The sequence below is a fragment of the Prenolepis imparis genome, unplaced genomic scaffold (assembly GCF_030444845.1).
Source record: "Prenolepis imparis isolate NDT839.2.m4 unplaced genomic scaffold, iyPreImpa1.0 SCAF_13, whole genome shotgun sequence".
Lineage (NCBI taxonomy): Eukaryota > Metazoa > Arthropoda > Insecta > Hymenoptera > Formicidae > Prenolepis > Prenolepis imparis.
Genome location: NW_028141171.1, coordinates 1386341 through 1409658, shown reverse-complemented (window position 1 = coordinate 1409658; position 23318 = coordinate 1386341). Strand labels below are relative to the sequence as shown.

The 23318-nt window shown below is 36.6% G+C and overlaps 3 protein-coding genes across 3 annotated transcripts; all 3 read left to right on the top strand.

The window, feature by feature from the left end:
* The first annotated feature begins 11853 nt into the window (after positions 1-11853).
* Positions 11854-13305, top strand: LOC145944783 (uncharacterized). Its single transcript, XM_083053334.1, has one exon. It carries the CDS (start codon positions 11854-11856, stop codon positions 13303-13305), a length of 1452 nt encoding a protein of 483 aa, XP_082909460.1.
* A 552-nt stretch (positions 13306-13857) lies between these two features.
* Positions 13858-14886, top strand: LOC145944782 (uncharacterized). Its single transcript, XM_083053333.1, has one exon. It carries the CDS (start codon positions 13858-13860, stop codon positions 14884-14886), a length of 1029 nt encoding a protein of 342 aa, XP_082909459.1.
* An 87-nt stretch (positions 14887-14973) lies between these two features.
* On the top strand, positions 14974-15888 carry LOC145944781 (uncharacterized). The gene has a single exon (XM_083053332.1). It carries the CDS (start codon positions 14974-14976, stop codon positions 15886-15888), a length of 915 nt encoding a protein of 304 aa, XP_082909458.1.
* The last annotated feature ends 7430 nt before the right edge of the window (positions 15889-23318 follow it).

The following is a 23318-nucleotide window of genomic DNA, read 5'->3' as shown; positions in this document are numbered from 1 at the left end:
CCAAAAACGCGTGAGTATTGTTAACCAATCAGGGACTTGTTTCCAAGGGCCTCGCCCGTTGAAAATCAAAGAACAAAAGAAGATATAAGACGGAGAGCCCGCCCGCGAAGGCAGTCTCGAATAAAACTCCTAAATATCAAGACGGAGTCTCGAATAAAACTCCTAAACATCAAGACGGAGTCTCGAATAAAACTCCTAAACATCAAGACGGAGTCTCGAATACAATTCCTAAACATCAAGACGTGGTCGCTAATAAGAATCCGGAACATCAGGACGAGACTCACTAATAAAAAATCTGAATCATTAAGAGAATTACTAATAAACGCTCGTTAGCCAAACATCGAATGTTACGCGACTATATATATATATATATATTTAAAGAAAGGTCGAGAAATAAAGTGAAACCAAATTTAATGAGAAATAAGAGTCGATTTAATCAAACGAAGAGAGTATAATCTTCCTATCTTCCTACGACGTCCCGGTCGACCCGAGGATCCTCATCCTTAATTCGGCGCAACCCCAGTGCCTTGTTCGAGGCACACAACAGCCTATGGAATGTGAAAAAATTTTTTTACGATGTCCAAACTTTTTATTTTCTCGTTTATTTCAGAAAATATATAAGAAAAAATATTTATTATTAAAAAATATTATCTATATTCTATAAGTAAAATTTGACAATATTATTTTTTTAAGCATTTGAAATAAACAGCACGTTAAAAAATTGTTTTATAGTACAAAAAGTCATGTCTTTTTATAGAACATATAAACTGTTCTCGACGGAAGATTGGATCGCAATGATTTATTTCTTGCAAACATGATCTGCAAAGTAACGCTGAATACCAGGAAATTACAGTCTGTAACAATAATTGTTGCACATGTCCATAAGTTATTTGAAGCCGTCTTACTTTAGACGTAAATAAATTACAGTGCTATTAAATTATTTTTGGACTTATTTAAGCAAGTGTTCATGCATATTTAATAAATTATTTTTAATTGATGATTGAAACACATATATGAGACCATAGCTACAAAACTATGACTCATGCTTTTCCGACAATAATTAAAAAAGTTTATGTAATAATGTAAAAACTGGAGTAACTTTACTAATTATGAACTTTTTATTTTAAACTCATTGGAGTGAGTTTAAAATTATGTAGGCTTTAAAATATATGTTTAGGTATTCGAATTATATGTTTATAAAAAGCGAGAAATAACGAGCGACACTTCGATCGCCTATTGTTATCTATTTACTCTTTTTTGTGTAAGACCGTTTGAGTATATTTATATCGTTGGTCCTATCGTTCTCCAACGGCTCTCCGAGAGCGATATACTCTTTTCGGGAACCGAAACCCGAATGCCAGCATTGGCCCGTTGTTTCCGGGTAGGGAGATTTTTAGCGCAAAGATTCGTACGTATATATATATATATATATATATATATATATATATATCGCCTTCTCGGCGAACGACACGCGCTTACACTCTCACACTCTCGCTTACACCCAGAGATACGTACGGAGATACACACCGACATTCTCGCTTTATCGCGCTCTCGCAATTACGAGCTACGACCTTCCGAAGAGCATCGACAGAGGAAGACCAACGCTTCAAGTTCGCAATAAACATTATTAATATATCAAATAGAATTTTCTACATATAACTATCCTATTCTTTCCCGACAATCTGACTCAAGGAGATATCACGAAACGACCAACCTGACCGGCGGACCGGCTATTCATCGCCCCTCCGCCCACAATTTGGATAACTTTTTCACTTTTCTCATCTAATTAATTTTATTACAGTCTATTACTCAAACGATTATGGGGATGTTTCGACAATTCGTTAGTGATTACTTTTATATCGCAACTTTTAATACGACCGCTGGCTTAGAATATTTAAGTATTTTATCTGAATGACTGTTGGTTTACAATATTTTTGCGTTTTAGTCACTTAACTTAATTATGCGATGCGAATTATGTTTTTTGTTTATAACTACTAACTAGATTGTATTTACGGACAGGTTTTATTAATTTGTGGTACACTGAAGATGATCTAATGTAGAAACGTTTATTATACATTTATCTTAATTTAATAAATTAATATTGAGCACTAACTTCTTGCTACGGCTCACTGCCAGGGCTGCCACCTCTCCGGGTTTGACCCGGAGTCTCCGGGTGAAAGAGCAAATCTCCGGGTCTCCGGGTGAAGAATGAAAATCTCCGGGTCATTGGAGTTTACAAAAAAAATTTTTTTATATCGGATTTTTTATGAATTATTACGCTCTTGTCGCACTCTTTTGTTTATGCAGCGAAACTTGCGATTGGTGAAATGACCTTTGATCCACCCTTAATTCGCCCCACTCTTGAGATTAAAAAGGTTGCAAAAGAAAGATTTACGGTACTAACCATTTGTCCTTTCTTATAGTTTGTCAAGACAGTTTCGACCAAATGCTCGGTCTATATATTATACGTCTATACTAACAACAAACGCCGCCGCCGATATTGATCGAACAAATCAATTACATCTGTAATGACAAAATTATAATTATGTGTGAACAAAGAAATCTAAATTTAGATAGATTTTCGGATTTCTATAATTGATAGCTACTAATAATTCTTATTTATAAATTATAAATAAATAAAAATAATATATTCTGTCCGGATAGCTTTTCGAATTGACGGTAAACCAATCGTTGGGTAATTTTCGTTTCATCATTTATTATAAGTGATAAATAAATCTCAAATGTTAAATCACACACACACATGACAAGATCTTTACTAATTTTAAAATAAAAGTAATAGGCAATCATATATTGTTAAATTTCGATTTGTTGTTCTACATATATTTTAATTTTAGTAGTTTGATGAAAATATAATTACCTATAAGCAAGACCCAATGATTTCTGTCCTATAATAGATCAAATCATCAAAATGGTATATAAATAATTACCAATTTTGATGATATTTTATTCAAATAAGACATTATTTGATATTTTTCTATGTTAGAAATCGTAGATTGATCTTTGTCATCGTCGTTATAAGTAGTAAGTATAGTATTGTATTATATTATTATTAACATAACGTAACGAAATAGTATATATTGCACAATCACACACACATACACACACATACACATCATATATTATGTTATACCTATATGTTATATATTACGTATTTATTACGTTATACATATGTATATGTTATACTCGTTATATGTTGGAATATCGATAATCCGTAATTGTCATTCTTATTATACATATTCTCACAAATTTATTTTAATACCTGATAGATATTAAAAATGCTGAAACGAAGATTACCAAACGATTGGATTACCATCAATTTCTAAAAGCCATCCGGACCTAATATACTATTTTAATATGAAAACAAATCAATGTACATTGACTGAACCTGTTGAAAGTGAAACCAAGACATCTCTTATCAAATTGCAAACACAATTGAATTCAAATGTTATTGATGTTTGAAATTCTCTCCATTCAAAATGAGTTTTATGTTTTTTATTATTTACCTGAGATGTTTTATTGATTACATTTGTGGTGCTTCTACAATATTATCATTTTATTTTTGTTTCCAAACTGTCTTGTCGTCCACAAGATTGTATTCAGTTGTTATGGATGTCTGATGCTTTCTCTCTTTATGATGAGTTTTATGTTTTTTTATTATTTACCTGAGATGTCTAATTGATTTTATTTGTGGTATTTCTACAATTTTATCACTTGATTGTTGCTTGCAAGCTCTCTGACATCCGCAAGATTAATCTTGCAGATGACATGACAGCTTGGAAACAACAAGTGATAAATATAGAAAGACCACAAATGAAACCAATAAGACATCTCAGGTAAATAATAGAAAACATTAAACTTATCATTAAGAGAGCGATCATCAGACATTAATAACATCTGTACACAAACTTCTAAATGACGAATCAGCTTGCAAATCACAATCAAATGATAAAATCGTAGAAACGCCATATATGAAACCAAGAAGACATCTCCGGTAAATAATAAGAAACATAAAACTCATCATGAAGAGAGAGAACATTGGACATCAATAACATCTGACCACAATCTTGTAAATGACAAGATAGCTTGCAAACAACAATCAAGTGATAAAATTGTAGAAACGCGACAAATGAAACCAATATGACATCTCCTGTAAATAAAAAACATAAAACTCATCATGAAGAGAGAGAACGTCAGACATTAATAACATCTGAACACAATTATGTTTGCAATCTGACAAGAGTTTGTTGATTAGTTTGTTGATTAATTTGTTTTCTTATTAAAATAATATATTCTGTCCGGATAGCTTTCAGAATTGACGGTAATCGAATCGTTTGGTAATTTACGTTTCATCATTTTTAATATCTATCAAGTATTAATAAATTGTGAAGATGAAGCATGTGCAATATTACACCGGTATTATTTAGACTTTTCCAATATTATTTGTCTATTTCAGCTGTGATCTCTTAATAGGAAAAAAGTCCGTCCTTCAGTAAACGAAACTATGTAATAATTATTTATATAATTGTTCATATATTTGCATTTATATAATTGTTCAATTCATTATATTAGGTTTGTTGGACTTTTCTTTTATTGTTTCACGTCTCCTTAATTTGTAAATGTCTTATGTGTTCAACTTGTGTTGTTTCTATTATTTTATCACTTGATTGTTATGTGCAAGCTATCTAGTCATCCACAAGATTGTGTTCAGATGTTATTAATACATAATGTTCACTCTCTTCATGATGAATTTCAAGTTTTTATTACACAGAGAAAAAGGTTTCTTTAGATTTAATATACGTGTTTGTTTCACTTAGATTTGTTTCAATACAAAAACATAATGTTATACGAAACATTATTTTGTTAAATAAAAATTTAATAATTTCATTGTATTAAACCATATTGTTTGATAGAAAAACAACTCTTATTTGGAATAATGCTTTTCAACCAAATAATATTTGTTTGATGAAACAAAACATTTATTTGCATTAAAGATACTGAAATATGCTGCATTTAAATAACAACATTGTTTCTTTTAAAATAATATTTGTTTGATGAAACAAAACATTTATTTGCATTAAAAATGCTGAAATATGCTGCATTTAAATAACAACATTGTTTAATGTATAACATTATATTTTTTTTGTATTGAAACAAATGTAAGTGAAACAAATTGTCCTTTTCGATTATTCGGTCAGCTTTGAATAATGGAAAAGAACAGACATGCATCTTGTGCACTAAAAGAAAAGATTGTTAACTTGACTAAACCGTTCAACTAAATTATTATTTTGTTAATTGAACATATATTAGTATTTAAGTCAAATACATTTTGTTAGATTTAATATGTTATATTTAATTTAAATATTTTTATATGTTCAATTAACAAAATATTATTTAGTTGAGCGATTTAATCAAGTTAATAATTTTTTTCAGTGTGCCACTGAAAAAATTATTTTTTTGACTGCAACCAAAATATTTAGTACACACATTTTGGTTGGCCGTATAAAATATTTTACTTATACTAACCATATTTATCATAGAGAAAACAAAATTCAAAAATTCATTTAAATTAGCGCAACCAAATTATTTGCTTAATTTCTTTAGTTTTTTTTACAGATAAATTATTATCTTGAAAAAAAGTGTTTAATTATAATATATATATATATATATATATATATATATATATATACATAATATACCATTTGTAAAATTAAAAAGTTGTATATTTGTATATATATCTTCAACAACAGCACCAGTAGCACCAGTTCGCGTCCGATCACTAAAGTTAAGCAGCGTTGGGCATGGTTAATACTTTGGATGGGTGGTGGGTGACCGCTTGGGAATTATAAAATATTAAAATAAAAAATTATTATCAAATTAATGATAAAATTGTTTGTGTAAAATAACTAAACATTTGAAGTAACATAATAAATTTTATAAATAAAATATGAATATTATTTAAAAAAAAAATAAAATTGTTTGAAGTAAATAAAACAATTTTTTTAATTCAAGAAAAAATGACATTTCTTTTAAAAAACATTTTTATTTAAAGCAAATATATATATTATTTTGAAATCAAACAATCGCATTTGTTACTTCAAATATTAGTATGGTTGGACTATTTCAAGCATTATATTTCTTTGGTTTCTCTCTCTCTCTCTCTCTCTCTCTCTCTCTCTCTCTCCCCCCCCCCTCTCTCTCTCTCTCTCTCTCAATAAAATTTATTAAATCCAAAGAAACTTTTCTCTCTGTGTACTTACCTGAGATGTCTTACTGCTTGTATTTGCGATGTTCTTACAATTTTATCAATTGATTGTTTCAACATTACTGAAAACTGAATATTGTACAAGATATTTTACATTTTATGTCAAAAAATTGTTAACTTCAAGCCTCATAACTCGAAAAATACTTAACGGAAGAACATTTTATTATAGTGTTTTAGAAAGCTCTCGAGATAAGTTACAAGAATATGCAATAAAAAATATGGAGTTCCATTTAAAAAATTGAAGGTGACTTTCACGTGATCTTCAAATGACTATCCAAGGTCAAATCACAATGTCTCCATCTTATGTCCCCCTTGAAACCATACAACTTTTGTCTGAAACATTTTTCTCTAAAATGCTTCATTTCCAAGATATAAGTCTGTAACACTTTAACTAACTCACCCGGTATTTATTAAATTTCAAATCAATTACTTTATCTGTAATGACAAAATTTTAATTATAATTATGTGTGAAGAAAGAAATATAGATTTAGATAGATTTTCCGATCTCTATAATTGATAGCTACCAATAATTCTTATTTATAAGTGATAAATAAATAAAAATAGTATATTCTGTCCGGATAGCTTTTCAAATTAACGGTAATCCAATCGTTTGGTAATTTTCGTTTCTTTATTTATTATAAGTGATAAATAAATCTCAAATCACACACAGGACAAGATCCTTACTAACAAAAATTAAAATAATAGACAATCGTATATTGCTACATTTCGATTTGTCGTTCTACATATGTTTTAATTTTAAAAGTTTGATGAAAATAATTACCTATAAGCAAGACTCAATATGATTTCTGTCTAAAACTAAATTAAATCACCAAAATGGTATATGAATAATTACCAATTTCGATGATATTTTATTCGAATAAGACATTATTTGATATTTTTTTATGTTAGAAATCTTAGATTGATCTTTGTCATCATCGTAAGTTATAAGTAGTAAGTATAGCATTGTATTATATTATTATAATATACCGTGACGAAATAGTTTATATTGCACAAACACACACACACATATTATGTCATACATATATGTCATATATTACGTATTTATTACATTATATATATATGTTTTACTCGTCATATATTAGATTACCGATAATCCGACATTGTCATTCTATTTATATAACGCGTGTGGATTATTTTTATATCTAATAATATCATTCTGCGTTAAGGTGGCGCTTCGCCAAATATATAAAAAATGGTAAAGAAACTTGCTCATTGCTTCCTCATCATTCTATTTCGCTTATTAAGATTTATTTATGAGACAGCCAAAAACCAGCTCATAGAGGAAACTTATACAAATTTGTGAAAATACACACACACACACACAAGCTTTCTCTATAAGGAAGCAAAAATTATTAATTTCGACAAAAATGATTTTGCTAAGTACATAAAAATATTTGGTATTGTATGCCAAAATGCCTTTGTAGAATCGTCAAATTTTTAAATAAAAAAAAATAAATACCAGATTTTAATAAGGTAAAAAATGCTTAAATAATAAGTTTAATTGCTTATCTTTCTCAATGTGACAGCTTAGGCACAAAATGCCAAATATTACATAAAATTACACAAAATAAATTTATGAACGTTACTCATCAACGGATCGTTTGAGAAGGAAACAAACATTGCATTCGAATGAGGCCAGCTGCGATAGAACAGCGCGTTATCACCTTAAAATATTTTAACTATGTTTGAGAAATACAAAAAAGTACGAACCGACGGTACGATTTTTAGCACGGTACGATTTTTTTTAATTTTTTGCAGAAAAAATATAATCTACTTTATATATTGTATTTAATATTTTTATACTTTTTCTCTCTCCTCAGGTGATATGCATTGATATTTCGCTATTTCATTCTTGTTTCCAATTTTAAAATTAAATTAAAAAACTAATTAACTTAAAAATTCATTTCTTATAAATTTTGAATTTTTCAAAAAATATAAATTTTTGGATTTTACAAAAGAAACATACGAGAGGAACATACAAAAGTAAGTACAATCATACATACACACATATACGTGACAAAAAATATTATTTTATGTGAAAAAAGTGTGCAAATTGGAAACAAGCTAGTTTTTTCAATTTTGGCTTTCTTATAGAAATCTTAATGAGCAAAATAGATTGTTGAGGAACCAATGGTTTCCAATTTGCACTTTTTTTTATTTCCTTAATATTAAATAATCTGACTAGTAAATTCAATCTGAATCATAGATGATTTCGTATAAAATTTCTATGTGAACTCAATAATTTATTAGCCAATTACTCTTTGCATTTTCAAGTTTTTGCTTTTGATTTATTCTTGCACAAAAAATCACTAGAAATAGTTATATTACTATTTTCACATTTTGCACAAATATATATAATTATCGATAATATAACAAATAAATTATTCTTTTATTTTTTATAGAACTTTGAAGTTTTCATAAATCTTTTAAACCAGAACAAACTTTCTATTATCTTATGTTTTTAAAATTTTTTTAATTTACGCGATCTTATTCAGAAAGTCTTATTTAAAACGATGAAATATCTATAAAAATTTTGTGAGTTTTTGAAAAAACTAATAGTACAAATAAATTATAAAATTTTTTAAATTACATATTTTGAAGTGTTTTAAATATATTATTTGAAGTCCTTCAAAAAGAGGTCTTTTTTGCGTGGTCTTTTTGATTTTTGGCCAAATTTTTGCCAAGTTTCTTTTTATGCAACATGTCAATTATGCAAAATAACAAAAAAGTTTACAAAACTTACATTGAGTGATCTTTTTCATCCACACACTGTTATCGGTGCTCATGCTCCGAAATTGGTTGCACGTGGAATTAAAATTTCCTATGTCCTCGATTCTAATATCCTTATTTGCCAGAATTGTCCAAATCATCTCGTTAGGCAAAGCCGTTACCGTAGCCATTATTATTGCAAAATATATGGCACAATACACAATACACAAAAATGCACAATACATAATACACAATATACAAACACGTAGAACTAAAATTTCCGATGTCCTCGATGCTATATCCTTATTTGCCAGAATTTTCAAATTCATCTCGTTAGGTAAATCCCTTATCATAGTATTGCAAAATATGTATATAGCACGGTTGGGTAAATTAATTATTTTTTTATGAAAAAAAAATAAAAATCAATAATACCTTTATTTATTTCATAATACTTATAAGAATACACATCAAAGAATGATGCTCTTATTAAAATTAAATCGTTATTAAAAATTTAATTGTCCAATATTTAAGATTTTATAGAAAAGAAATAATGGAATTTAGAGATAAAAAAAAGTTTTAACTTGGAAAAAAGTTAATAAGTTTAAGTTTAAAAATAACTAGTTTTGAAGTTAAAAATTAACTTATTTTAAATTAGCTGAGCTAAGTTGAAAGTTATTAATTTTACCTTTTTTATTTAACTTTTAACTAATTAGCAAGTTACTACCCAACCCTGATATATAACACAATACACAAAAATACACAATACACAATATACAAAAGAAACTTGCAGTTGTAATTCGTTTCTAACGAGTCAATTGATATTGTGTACACTACTCCGTTTGGTTACGCATGTTAAAGATCACGATTCACGATGCTTACTGCATCATGGATGGTCAGAGACTGAGAATTCAAAGGCTAATAACGCTTAGCATGACTAATATGCTTGGGTTAGGGGGGAGGGAAAGAAATAAAGCTAAAATATATGTTTCTTTTCTCCCTCCCCATTCGAATTTCACTACGCTCTTTGGTCCCTTCTCAACCCTACTTCGGACTTTAGCTACGCTCACCTTCTTCTTTAGAGGGGAAAAAAAGAATTTCCAAATTCTCTATGCGCTTTTCAGGTCTCGTCCACTGAATGAGTATAGAAAGGGAAATTTGCTGGTTTTTTGAGAGTGGGGATGATGCCAACTATCGTTATACATGGTTTGTGATTACGTTACTTGAAGTCATCTCACGGATATAAGAATCTGAATGGTGTGTGTAAAATAGTGTAAAATAATGCGTAAAGCGAAATTATGTTAGGTACTACTGAAGAAATATTATTAATTAAACATGTGAATTTAGTGTCATTACGTGATATTATGTGTGACATCATAATTTGTACGATTCTGGCTTTATCTTTTCGGGCAGATGCTCCTTCTTTTATTTTTTAGTTTTGCACAGTGCATTATTTGCATTATTGATTTATCTATATCTTAAACTAACTGCATTTTTTGCCTCCAGCGAATTTTATGCTATTTATCTAAGATTATCTCTCAAGCATTTTCATTCATAACTAATGTCATCTTTTATTTTATTTTACCTGTGTTTTCCTTTTTGCTAATTCTTCTTCTCTTTCACAAGATATTTTCTTTCTTTCTTTTCCAGTCCTAATTGTCTACTTCTATTATTCATACTGATTCGAATATAGAACTCGTAATAAAATGATAAAATAGTAAAATAGTACTAAAAGTAGAGAGTGATTAAAATAAGGATAAGTTCCATAAATCATTAGTTTTTTAATAAATAATTAATTTACTTTTAAAATTCAATATATAATTTAATATTTTTTGTATATATATATATATATATATATATGTGTTATAGTACATAATATATTTAGGAAATACTTAGAGGTAAATATATTCTGTTCAATGCTTTATCGTTTGTTGAAGAACAAGATATTATATTGAAATACTCCAAAGGATAATCGAACATAGCGCGCGGCTGCGGGGAAGTCTCTTGCCCCGCGCCTCTCCGACAACATGCTCCTTGCCGCGCGCGAAAAAACGCGCCTCTCGCGCGAGAGCGAAAACAAAGGCGGCCGATCGAGAGGACGAATAATAATAAACGAATTTAAAGGAGACTTCGACCGCTCGGGTAGAAATCTTTCCGAGACGATCTCGACTGTTCTCGAAAACAAAACAGTATAAATTCACCCCTCTCAAACGACCGTCAAAAGACACTATCTTAGTAGCGCGCTTCGCGAAATGATTATCGTTCCTTATTCAACTATTTCTTCCCGTTGCTTGCGGAGCTGAAAAATATTAAAAACTCTGTTTAATATTAAATTGCTTTTCGTGGCTTATTATAGTGATTCAATTTAAGTTTGTAAAGAAAGCGAATAAATGTTATTTTTGTTAGTGACGTTGAGTGAGATTCCTTTATCGTGCCAGGTTCAATTAAAAACATTAAGTGGTCCTTCGAGCCGGATACTGCACGACTGGCGCATCTTCATAATGCAATCGAAACTGCGGTGTGACTCTCTTACGTGCTGCGGAGTGCTTCCACCTGGAACTATACTGACAAATGGATATGGAGGTGGAATCGGCTGTAGCCGCCGCGACGGCACTCTACGGTAAAATCACCCGCGCTCACGAGAATTTGATGAAACTCGGCGTCCCCAAGGTCACGATAGGAGCCGCCGAGGCACGTTTACAAGCTCTCGAAAAAAATTTGACACCCTGAACGATGAGCTGGCGGATCATGTGGATCAACTTGCTGACGAAGTTTACCTGACAGAAGACATACCTGCTCTCGCTGAGGAGGCTTACCTCCTGAATAAAGGGCTGTTGCTGGATATGAAGCGAGGTCTTGAAGCTAAGGAACGCGCCGCTAACGCGCATCCGTCTACCAAGACATCTTCGCCCGCGTCGCGCACGACGCTCCCGCGCATCCAACTACCGTTCTTCACAGGCAAGTACGAGGATTGGCCAGCCTTCAGAGATCTCTTCGAATCGCTGATCGGACGAGATACTGCTACTGAACCTGTGGACAAATTACATTACTTGAAGAGCTGCGTACAAGGCGATGCTGATCTTCTAATACGGGATCTGACTACCACTAATAAAAACTACACGAAAGCGTGGACGACGCTAACCAGCTACTACGAGAACAAGCGATTATTAATACGTGCTTATTTTTCTAACTTCCTGGCGCTTCAAAAAATGAAGGGAGAATCCGCTACCGAACTTCGAAAATTATTCCACGGTGTCAAGACGACCGTTAGCTCATTGGAGAGTATCGGTCGACCGGTGGATAGCTGTGAGGATCTTTTCGTACACCTCGCCGTCGAGCTTCTCGACTCACGTTCGCGACGCGAGTGGGAGACTGCCATTAGCGAGTCGACCGATCCACCGACTTATGTGGCTTTAGAGCAGTATCTCGAAAGACGGTTGCACACTCTCGAAGCGATGCTTCCCGCGAAGGTCAACAGTAGCGCAAGCAAAACTGGCAACGGGAGCGGAGGATCTAAATCCACGCGAAGCCACCACGCTCGAAAACAGGAAACCAAAACTGAAAACGCCCGCGGGCGCTGCACTCTCTGTCAGGCTGACCACTTCATCATGTTTTGTGAGAACTACAGGGGGAAGTCGGCCGCTGATAGAAAGCAACACATTGTAAGTAGTAATCTGTGTGTTAACTGCCTGGGTCGTCACAAATCTTCTGAGTGTGCTTCCAAGAAAAACTGTACTACCTGCGGTAGACGTCATCACACGTCGCTCCACGACGCGTTCCGTGACACCGAAGCTTCCAAGACGACGCACGTAACTCAACGCTCGTCCGCTAAACGAGTGGTGGTACTTCTCGCGACCGCTCGAGTGCGCGTTGCCGATTGTCACGGGACCTGGCATCTTACCAGAGCACTCATCGATCAAGGCTCCGAGTCCTCGATAATCTCCGAACGACTCGCGCAGCAGCTGAGACTACCTCGCTCATCGGCTTCCGTCACAATTCTTGGCATAGGCGGACAAAAAACGGGAATCTCCAGAGGACGAGTTGACATCACAATACAGCCTCGGACCGGAGGGACTTCCATGACCATCAACGCATTAATATTGCCGAAGCTCACCGCCTACGCTGGGAGACTGGACGACGGAACACTATCCTGGCCCCATCTTCAAGGACTAGACCTCGCAGATCCAGACTTCGGTGCAGCGGATTCCATCGACTCTTGGGAGCGGACGTTTACGCCGCTATCCTCAGCCAAGGTCTGCGTAAGGGCAATCCTAAAGAGCCCGTTGCTCAGCTGACCTCGCTCGGGTGGATCTTATCAGGAACCGTCGGCGAGAAGGTGACCAGGTCGCACGTCAGCAGCCTCCAGTGCCAGGCGGAAGAGGACCTCACGACCTTGGTGCGACGATTTTGGGAAACGGAGGAGCTTCGAGGCCATTCTCTAAGGCGGACATCGATTGCGAGGAGCATTTCCGCCTCACCCATTCTCGGGCATCCGACGGTCGCTACATCGTGCGCCTACCGACGATCGAGCCACTACCCGATCTCTCTGGAACGAGGAACGCTTCTATCCGAGTTCTAAAACACATGGAGAAAAAATTTGAACGAGATTCTACCTTTCGGTCAATGTACGTCGAATTCATGCAGCTGTACAAGGATTTGGAACACATGACGCTCGACACACTTACCTCGAGAGGATCCCCGCAACGGACGTGTTATCTGCCTCATTACGGCGTATTACGAGAGGCTAGCACGTCGACTAAGCTACGCGTCATCTTCAACGGGTCGAGTACGCTGCCGTCGGGAGACAATCTAAACAAGTTCCTTCACATTGGACCTAACTTGTTACCATGCTTAGCGGACATCCTGCTCCAGTGGCGACAGCATCGGTCTTCGCGACCGACATCGAGAAGATGTACAGGCAAATAATAGTACATCCTGATGACCAAAATCTACAAAAAATAGTATGGAGAAAGAGCCCGAGAGAGGAAATCAAGGATTTTGAGCTGAATACAGTTACTTACGGGTTGTCGTGCGCCCCGTATCTGGCAATCCGTACGCTTCAGCAACTTGCCGACGATGAAGGTCAGGATCTACCGCAAGGCGCAGCCGTCCTCCGCCAGGCTGTGTATATGGATGACATCTTGACGGGCGCCGCGACCATCTCAGAAACTCAAGAGATTCAGCGGCAGCTACTACTGATTTGCACGGCGGGCGGCTTCCCGCTAAAAAAGTGGGCAGCTAATCACGCAGCACTTCTGGTGAAATTACCCGCCGAGGATTGTCTGCAAAGAGAGCCTCGAGGATGGCAATCTGGAGAGAGTCACGCCACTCTGGGAATACATTGGCAGCCCTGCGAGGACATCTTCACCTTCACGACTCGCCACATCGACCTCGAATCAGTCTCCAAGAGGACCGTGCTGTCCTTGACGGCGAAACTCTTCGACCCTCTCGGGTGGCTCGCGCCTACGACGATACTAGCCAAGATTTACATCCAGTCGACCTGGCTGCTGGGGGTTGATTGTGACTCATCCCTTCCTGACGACGACGTAAGACGATGGCGGAAGTTCCATGCTGAGCTCCCGAACCTGGAAAGTCTTCGAATACCTCGGTGGCTGTGTGGAGATACAGCCGGAAGCAGCTTGGAGATCCACGGATTCGCCGATGCCTCAACTCGTGCTTATGCAGCCGTCGTCTACTTGAGGACAGAGACAAGAAAAAAAATCGAGGTTAGATTAATAACCGCTAAGACCAAAGTCGCGCCGCTGAAACAAATTTCACTGCCTCGACTAGAGTTAGCGGCGGCCACACTGCTAGTAAGAATAGTAGCTCATCTGCGGTCAATCATCGGAGCGACATCAGCCCCTCTTCATCTTTGATCGGACTCGACGGTGACGCTGGGCTGGATCCGCGGGCACCCTGCTTCCTGGACAACATACGTGGCCAACCGGGTAAGCGAGATTCGGATGACTCTTCCGGAGGCGATGTGGCATCACGTTCCTGGCCGCGACAACCCGGCCGACTGTGCATCCCGAGGACTTTTCCCCGGCGAGCTGAACGGCCATACACTCTGGTGGCACGGTCCACCTTGGCTACGAGAAGAAAGGAGACCTTGGACTATCTTCACCGGAGACGACCTTGAGAACGAGCTACCAGAACGGCGCGCCCAAATTCACGCAGCAGCCGTTGCTAATACAGCTGAAGAAGAGCCTGAATTATTTCTTCGGTATTCTTCATTACAACGGCTCCTCAGAGTGTCAGCCTGGTGCCGGCGATGGTTAAAGGGACGCCGTAACAATCACGCTGCTGTCTCAGATGTCCTTACACTAGGAACCAACGAGATAGATGAAGCCCGCCTGAGCTGGATCCGAGTCGTTCAAGCTATATATTATAAGGAAGAAATTAGTCGCCTACGGAAACAAAGAGCACTGCCTGCGCGCACCTCGCTTATCAAATTAACTCCTTACCTGGACGACACGGGTCTTCTTCGAGTTGGTGGCCGACTCCGACACGCCAGCTTAGCAATCGACACGGCTCATCCAATTATATTGCCGAGTTCATCCCACCTCACTCAACTGGTTATCGATGCTCACCACCGGAGAACTCTCCACGGGGGTACGCAACTGACGCTATGCTCCATTCGCCAGGAGTATTGGTTGCTTCGAGGACGTGTGATCGTTAAAGGCTTCATCCATCGTTGCGTGACGTGCCTACGCTGGCGAGCAACAACTCCACAGCCTCCTATGGGTGATCTACCGGCTACGAGAGTAACGCCCAGTCGCCCGTTCCTGAACGCTGGGATTGACTACGCTGGCCATGCGTCGGCTGGCGTCGAGGCCACAAGGCGACCAAAGCCTTTATCACGGTATTTATCTGTCTAAGTTCCAGGGCAGTTCACCTCGACGTCGCTTCGGACTACTCAGCCGACGCCTTCCTAGCAGCCTTGCGTCGTTTCGTCGCTCGCCGTGGACTGTGTCGCTCGTTATACAGCGACTGCGGAACCAACTTCATCGGGGCGGACTCCCAGTTGCGAGCTCTCTTTTCAGCCTCCAGCCGTGAAGGCAACGCATCGCCGCACACGCCGCGACGGACCGCATCCGGTGGCACTTCAACCCACCGGCCGCTCCGCATTTCGGGGGAATCTGGGAGGCTGCGGTGAAGTCGACTAAGCACCATCTGCGCCGAGTCCTCGGCGAGACTACTCTCACATATGAGGAGATGGCCACCCTACTGACGCAGGTAGAGGCATGTCTTAATTCACGCCCGCTGCAGGCCCTCTCAGGTGACCCTGAGGATGTCAGCGCTCTGACGCCCGGACACCTCCTGATAGGTTCGGCGATCATCGCCGTGCCTGAGCCATCGCTTACCGACGAACCGACGGCGCGTCTCTCTCGCTGGCAGCTTCTGCAACAAATGAGAGACCATTTTTGGAACCGGTGGGCTCGAGAATACTTGAATACTTTGGCTCACCGACCGAAATGGTCCAAGGTCAGCGAGGAGGTCAGCGTAGGTCGACTGTGCCTTCTGCGTGGAGAGACAACGCCACCCACCAGGTGACCCGCGCGGGTAATTAAAGTTCACCCGGGTGCAGATGGACACGTCCGCGTTGTAGAAATCCGGACCGCTACCTCAACTTTTATGCGACCCGTAAATAAGCTCGTACTTCTTCCGTGTAATTCCGAGGTCGAGAACACCGCATAACTATAAAAAGTAAAATTGCAATTAGTTTATCAACAGCGCCGTCCCTGAACGCCAGATAGAATGCTCTTTACCTTGCAAAGCGCTCACTACGCTGGCAATTCTTCTCAACTCTATCCGTTGGTTGGGGTATAGCACTATCTCATTTTTTCACTGGAAGGTTAATAAATTGTACGCCTGAGTCAACTAAGTTCGTAGGCCGTGATCTACGAAGGCGGGCGGAATGTTGAAGAACAAGATATTATATTGAAATACTCCAAAGGATAATCGAACATAGCGCGCGGCTGCGGGGAAGTCTCTTGCCCCGCGCCTCTCCGACAACACGCTTCTTGCCGTGCGCGAAAAAACGCGCCTCTCGCGCGAGAGCGAAAACAAAGGCGGTCGATCGAGAGGACGAATAATAATAAACGAATTTAAAGGAGACTTCGATCGCTCGGGTAGAAATCTTTCCGAGACGATCTCGACTGTTCTCGAAAACAAAACAGTATAAATTCACCTCTCGAACGACCGTCAAAAGACACTATCTTAGTAGCGCGCTTCGCGAAACGATTATCGTTCCTTACTCAACTATTTCTTCCCGTTGCTTGCGGAGCTGAAAAATATTAAAAACTCTGTTTAATATTAAATTGCTTTTCGTGGCTTATTATAGTGATTCAATTTAAGTTTGTAAAGAAAGTGAATAAATGTTATTTTTGTTAGTGACGTTGAGTGAGATTCCTTTATCGTGCCAGCTTCAATTAAAAACATCGTTTGATTTATTAAAGATCTAATAAATATAATTTGGATTTAAAACGCATTGCAAAATAATTGTATAACAGGATTGAGTAATTAGAACAATAATACGTTCCATGATTCATTAATTTTATAATAAATAATTAATTTTTATACTTTTAAATATACTTGGGTAATATATTTCTCATAGATATATACTACTCACAAAATAAATTAAGGAAACACTTAATTTTTATTAAAATAAAGACAACATCTGCAACATTCAGATTAAAAAATTGTCAACCTTCAAATATAGACAAAGAAGAAACCTGGACAAAAAAATGCCTGGAATGCAACCATAGCTTTACCACTACGATTTTACCTGTTGCGCATCCCAGAACTGGCCGCAGGTACGTCGAAGATAAAAGTCGTGTTATACTAAGAGTATTTCACGTATATTTTCGTTATATTCTCAGAATATACTTCAGAATTACGCAAATTTTTTTATTGGTGGATAGCAACGCCATCATACGTAATTTCCGGTATTGCTGGCGCCTGCCGCCGGTCACCGGTCTCTTCTTCCTTTGTGCTCGTAACGAGTGTGCAACACGTGCAAAGATTACTCTTATTTAGCAACGTGACAACGTGGTTTTTCATCCATCGATATTAAATCACAGGTAATCCTTTTTATTTATTTCAAAATGTATCAAATATTCAAATTATGTAACAAATATATTTGTCATTTTTTGTTAATACTTGAAATAAAATTAACCTAAAAAAATCGCATATTTTTTAAACTTGTCTATATACAGGGTGTTAAAAAAGTGGCGGATACGCTGTATAGAGATGAATTCCTGAGGTTATTTGGAGACGATTTTTCCTCAGTGAAAATGTCGAGGCACCAATAATTTTCGAGTTATAAGTAATTGAAAATAAAGGGCTTTTCGTAAACTAAGTATTGTGGAATTAAAATATTAACAAAACTACATTCAATTAATTTCAAGTCGACTTTAATTTAATAGAATTTTAATTTAAAGCTTAGTTACCAAGATATATGATGGCAAAAATTGGGAGCTTGCAAAAAATGATGACTTCTCTCGACATTTTCGTTGAGGAAAAATCGTCTCCAAATAATCTCAAGAATTCACCCCTATACAGCGTATCCGCCACTTTTTTAACACCCGATATTTATCGTGAATTTATAAGATCAAATAAAATATTTATTTTTAAATACTTATTCTAAAACTTTTGTAATATTGCGGCATTGTCACAAAAAAGTGCAAGTTAAAATATCTACGCTTTCTGCAGATAAAAATCTACATACGCATGCTTTTTTATCCCTAACAGCACATGTAGATACTAAGAATGTTCGGAGGATATCGCAAAAGTATATTGAGTATATTCTCAGAGCATTCGAGATACGTACTATGATATACTGAGTACGTACTAAGAATACTCTAATGTCCTCCTATTTTAGTTCATAGTATATACTGAGAATATCTTTCAATATATTTTTAGTATATTTTAGTATATCTTTAGTATATCTTAAGTATGTCTATAGAACATCGCCCAGAATGTATATAATGCACTATTAAGGGCCAGTTTCACCAACGTCGATTAACTTCAACCTCCGATAAAACTATATCTTTGTCTCTTTTTAAAAACGTATCTAAACATTCAGCAGCAGCGCGTGAAGTGAATTTCGTCTGTAATTCAATACAACAATATTTTGTTGTTGTTACAGACTGAACTATGATAAATGCAATGATGATGCCAGCGATGCGACGATGTAATTCAATGTCCGTTTTAAATCAGAAACCGACTTTATATTATAAAGTTATAAATTATTTTTGATCTTTTAATATTGTATATATACTCATATTTTAGATATACAATTGCGACAGAGAATTCCAAAGAAATTTCTTGAAGTATGATTTTTTCTTTCTTTAAAATTGAACCGTCATCAGTATACATTAGTATATACAAAGAAGAAGATTCGGCAAAAAATCATTCTAAATAAAAAATTTAAGAAACATTTGAAATTTGAAGTTTCAACTATAACGCATTATTAGTGATTTTGTAAAATTTTTTATCTTCTGTGTTTTGTGCTTTAAAATAGAACACATTGAATTATTCATTAAAATTTATTATATTTATTACAAAAATATGTATCACTGAACTTATCCTTATTTTAATTACATGATCTTATAATTCTATCGTTTTATTGCGAGTTCTATATCCGAATCATATCGTTATGAACAGTAGACGTTAATGACAATTGGAACACAAGAAGAAAAGAAAAAAGATCTCGTGAGATAAAAGAAGAACTATCAAAAAAAGTAGAAAAAACATAAATTAAAAATGAAACAAAATTACTTACAAATAAAAATATTTCATATCGATATGATTGTGTCGAACGCGAGAGAGAAGAAGAGAGAGAGAGAAACACGAAAGAACAAAAGTAGAGAGAATGAGAGAGAATAAAAAAAATAAGAAAGAAAAAATATTTTTCCTAACAAAAACAGTTAGCGTTAGAGATAATGTATCACTTTTTGTTGAACAAAAGAAAGGACAAAAGTATTAGAATTACAAAAGAATGAAAGAATTTTAGCAATACGTATAGCATACTTTGGAGATCTTAGCCGAGAACTCTGTAAATGTAAACAGTTGTTCTTCTTTATGTTTGAAAAACATCGAAGAAATTTGAATTGACTTAAACTAAACATTGCACAATATGAATATTATATTTTCATTTTTTTCAAATTATAATATGTACTTTTCCTCTATATTTTCTTGCACGTGACTAACCGCGGATTGCTATAAAGGCTGTCTTTTCAGTTACGAAGTTTGCGGTAGGAGATCAGCAGATGATTAAGTATAAAATGTTAGTGATTGCATCCGTCATATTATAGATGTGATAAAAGCTACCTCCGATGCCAGAGATAGCGTGTAACAATAAATTCATGATTTCGCAGCATTACGATAGTAGGTATACTAGGAGAGTTCTAACCCATGGGGCTCCGAGGGGAGTGCGGGGCGCGGGGGTATCTCTTGGCGCGGGGTATGACGTCACGCGGGGCGGGGGAATCTCGTAGGCGCGGGGGCTGACGTCACGCGGGTGGAGGGGATGTTTCGACAAAGGAGGGGGGAGTTTTCTGAGTGCAATATTTGTAGATGGATATCTTTACTTTTTTTTTTTTTTTATGAGGGATCCTAGACATTTTCCCAAAAAGGTATAGAACAAGCGCCGATGATCAACAATTTTGTACCCACGTTAGTATAATTTTATTACAGAAGCGCCGATGTCCGGCTGCTCGAACTTGTCAACGGAGCGTTCTAGAATCCATAAAACTATGTTTTTCATTTTATGGACATTTTATCATTAGGAAAGAAATGAAGATTTTAGGGCCGACGCTGCGACGAACATGTTGAAACGTGATTAGGTGCAAAAGCGTTGACGTTCGGCAGCTTTGTACCCTCGCGGAAAATCTCCCATAAAAACGAGAGCGAAACATTTTTTCTTAATATTTTTTAAAGAAGAATGCAACGTATCGGCGCAAACGTTCGGCTGCTTGTGTCCTTACTCCTCTATCCATAAAACCAATATCTCGGGAAACTATCTTTTGAGATACGCCAAATGTTAGAAAAGAAGATAGAATTAGGTGAAATATATAAGGAGGATGAGAGCGTCAAACCATAATACGATTTGAAAGCGCATAGATGCAGCGGTGAAAAAAGTTTAGTGGCTACTTTCTTGTATTAGAAGTGTTAGTGGTATAATATTGAATAAAAGAAATAATGGAAAACATCGAACAGAACGAACGCGATCTGTTGGAGCGGTCCCGCCAAGTCACCACCTTGGGTGAATATTTTGCATGAGCGCTGCGCTGCGAGGAATTTATCAATTTGCTCGAAGAAAACAGCCGTAACAAGCGTCCGCGACTCTCGATTGAAAATAGACAATCTTTGGTGGCTAGAATCGCGCGACTCGAGGGTGCAAAAATTCGATTGCAGAAACAATTTATATCCAGTGGTGGTGAATACAGTGGCGACAATAACGCGGAAAGTCTAGTTTGGCGAGAGATTGATACGGCGTTCGAGAGCCGCATCTTAACCGGTGCGGTAATAAACAATAATTACATCGAAACTCGTCAATTTCTCGAAGATGCCAAAGACATTGTGATCGAACACGTGCAGAAAGTGATGCAAAAACACATTAATGTAAAAGTGAACACCGTGTTTAATGGCGAGTTTGTGTCTGGTGATAAACGCGCCAACAAAAGTGTCAATACAAAAAACTATGAACTCTTTCGCATGTCCGATTTACACGAGTGGTACGAGCGCCGCGTTATCGAGCCCACGCTAGCATCGCTAGAAGAGTTTCAAGAACGCGATAGTGGTTGGGCGTTGTCACAAATAATTAACTTGACTATAAATATAAACAAGTATAATTAAATTCGCACAGGGTGTTATCTAAACTTGCCGCGAGAAATTGTGACAAAGAGAGCGGTGGTGAACGTGCGATCAACGGACAATGCATATTTCGCGTGGTCAGTGGTGGCCGCTCTGCATCCAGTTGCAAAATATAGTGAAAGAACATCGTCATATCCTCATTACACGACAGTGCTGAATCTCCAAGACATTGAATTGCCAATGACCATAAATCAAATTAAAAAGTTTGAACTAGCAAATAATATCTCCATCAATGTATATAGTATTGAGAATAACATCGTCCCGATACGTCTTTCGGAGCAAAAGAAAGACAAGCATGTCAACTTGCTGTATGTGCAAGACAGTAACAGCGTTGGACATTTCGCGTGGATCAAGAATCTATTCCGGCTTGTCAGCACGCAACTGAGCAAACACAATGGTCAAAAATATATCTGCGATCGGTGCGTATATTTATTGCAATAAAATTATATATTAAAATAATCATAAATAAAATTGTAATTTTTTTTCTTTCACAGATGCTTGCACTATTTCGGATCGGAGAACAAGTTGCAGTCACATACGGTAGACTGCGGAAAGATAAACGACTGCGCCATCCGGTTACCAAGCGATAAAGACAAGTGGCTCGACTTCGACAACTACAACAGAAAGGAGCGGCTTCCGTTTGTAGTGTACGCCGACTTGGAATGTGTTTTGGCAAAGACTGAAGAAGCGACAAATTATCAACAAGGTATTCAGCATCGCTTATTATATACATTGTTCGTACGACAACTCGTTATCCGCGTATAATTCTCGCCGTAACGTCGATTGTGTTTCATGGTTCACCGAAGAATTTAAAAATTTAGCGTTACGTATAAAGACTATTTTAACGACAAATGTTCCCATGGTAAATTTAACATCGGACGAGTGGAAAAAATTTCACAGCGCAACGCATTGTCATATATGTGAAAAACCATTTGTACAAGACGATACACGCGTACGCGATCATTGCCATCTGACTGGACGATACAGAGGTCCCGCGCACTCAAATTGCAATCTAAATTATAAAGAATCTTTTTGTATTCCAATAGTTTTTCACAATTTATCAGGTTATGACGCACATTTCATTATCGAGGATATAGCTACAGCGTTCGAAGGGAGCATTGAATTACTTCCGATAACGAAAGAAAAATATATTTTATTTACAAAAACGGTCAATAGTACCGACGACGACAAAGATCGGAAAACTTGCATAAAATTACGATTCATCGATTCATATAAATTTCTGGCAACAAGTCTTAATAAATTAGCATCTTTTTTGAATAAAGAGAAACTAAAAATTTTACAATCGGAATTTAAAAATTTACCGACAGAAAATTTCAATCTATTAACACGAAAGGGTATCTTTCCATACGAATATATAGACTGTGTCGACAAGTTGCAAGATACATGTTTACCGCCGCGCGAATCATTT

What these genes read in the sequence shown, in the direction of transcription:
- LOC145944783 (XM_083053334.1), top strand. Translation starts at nt 11,854, where the DNA reads ATGAAGCGAGGTCTTGAAGCTAAGGAACGCGCCGCTAACGCGCATCCG.
- LOC145944782 (XM_083053333.1), top strand. Translation starts at nt 13,858, where the DNA reads ATGCTTAGCGGACATCCTGCTCCAGTGGCGACAGCATCGGTCTTCGCG.
- LOC145944781 (XM_083053332.1), top strand. Translation starts at nt 14,974, where the DNA reads ATGACTCTTCCGGAGGCGATGTGGCATCACGTTCCTGGCCGCGACAAC.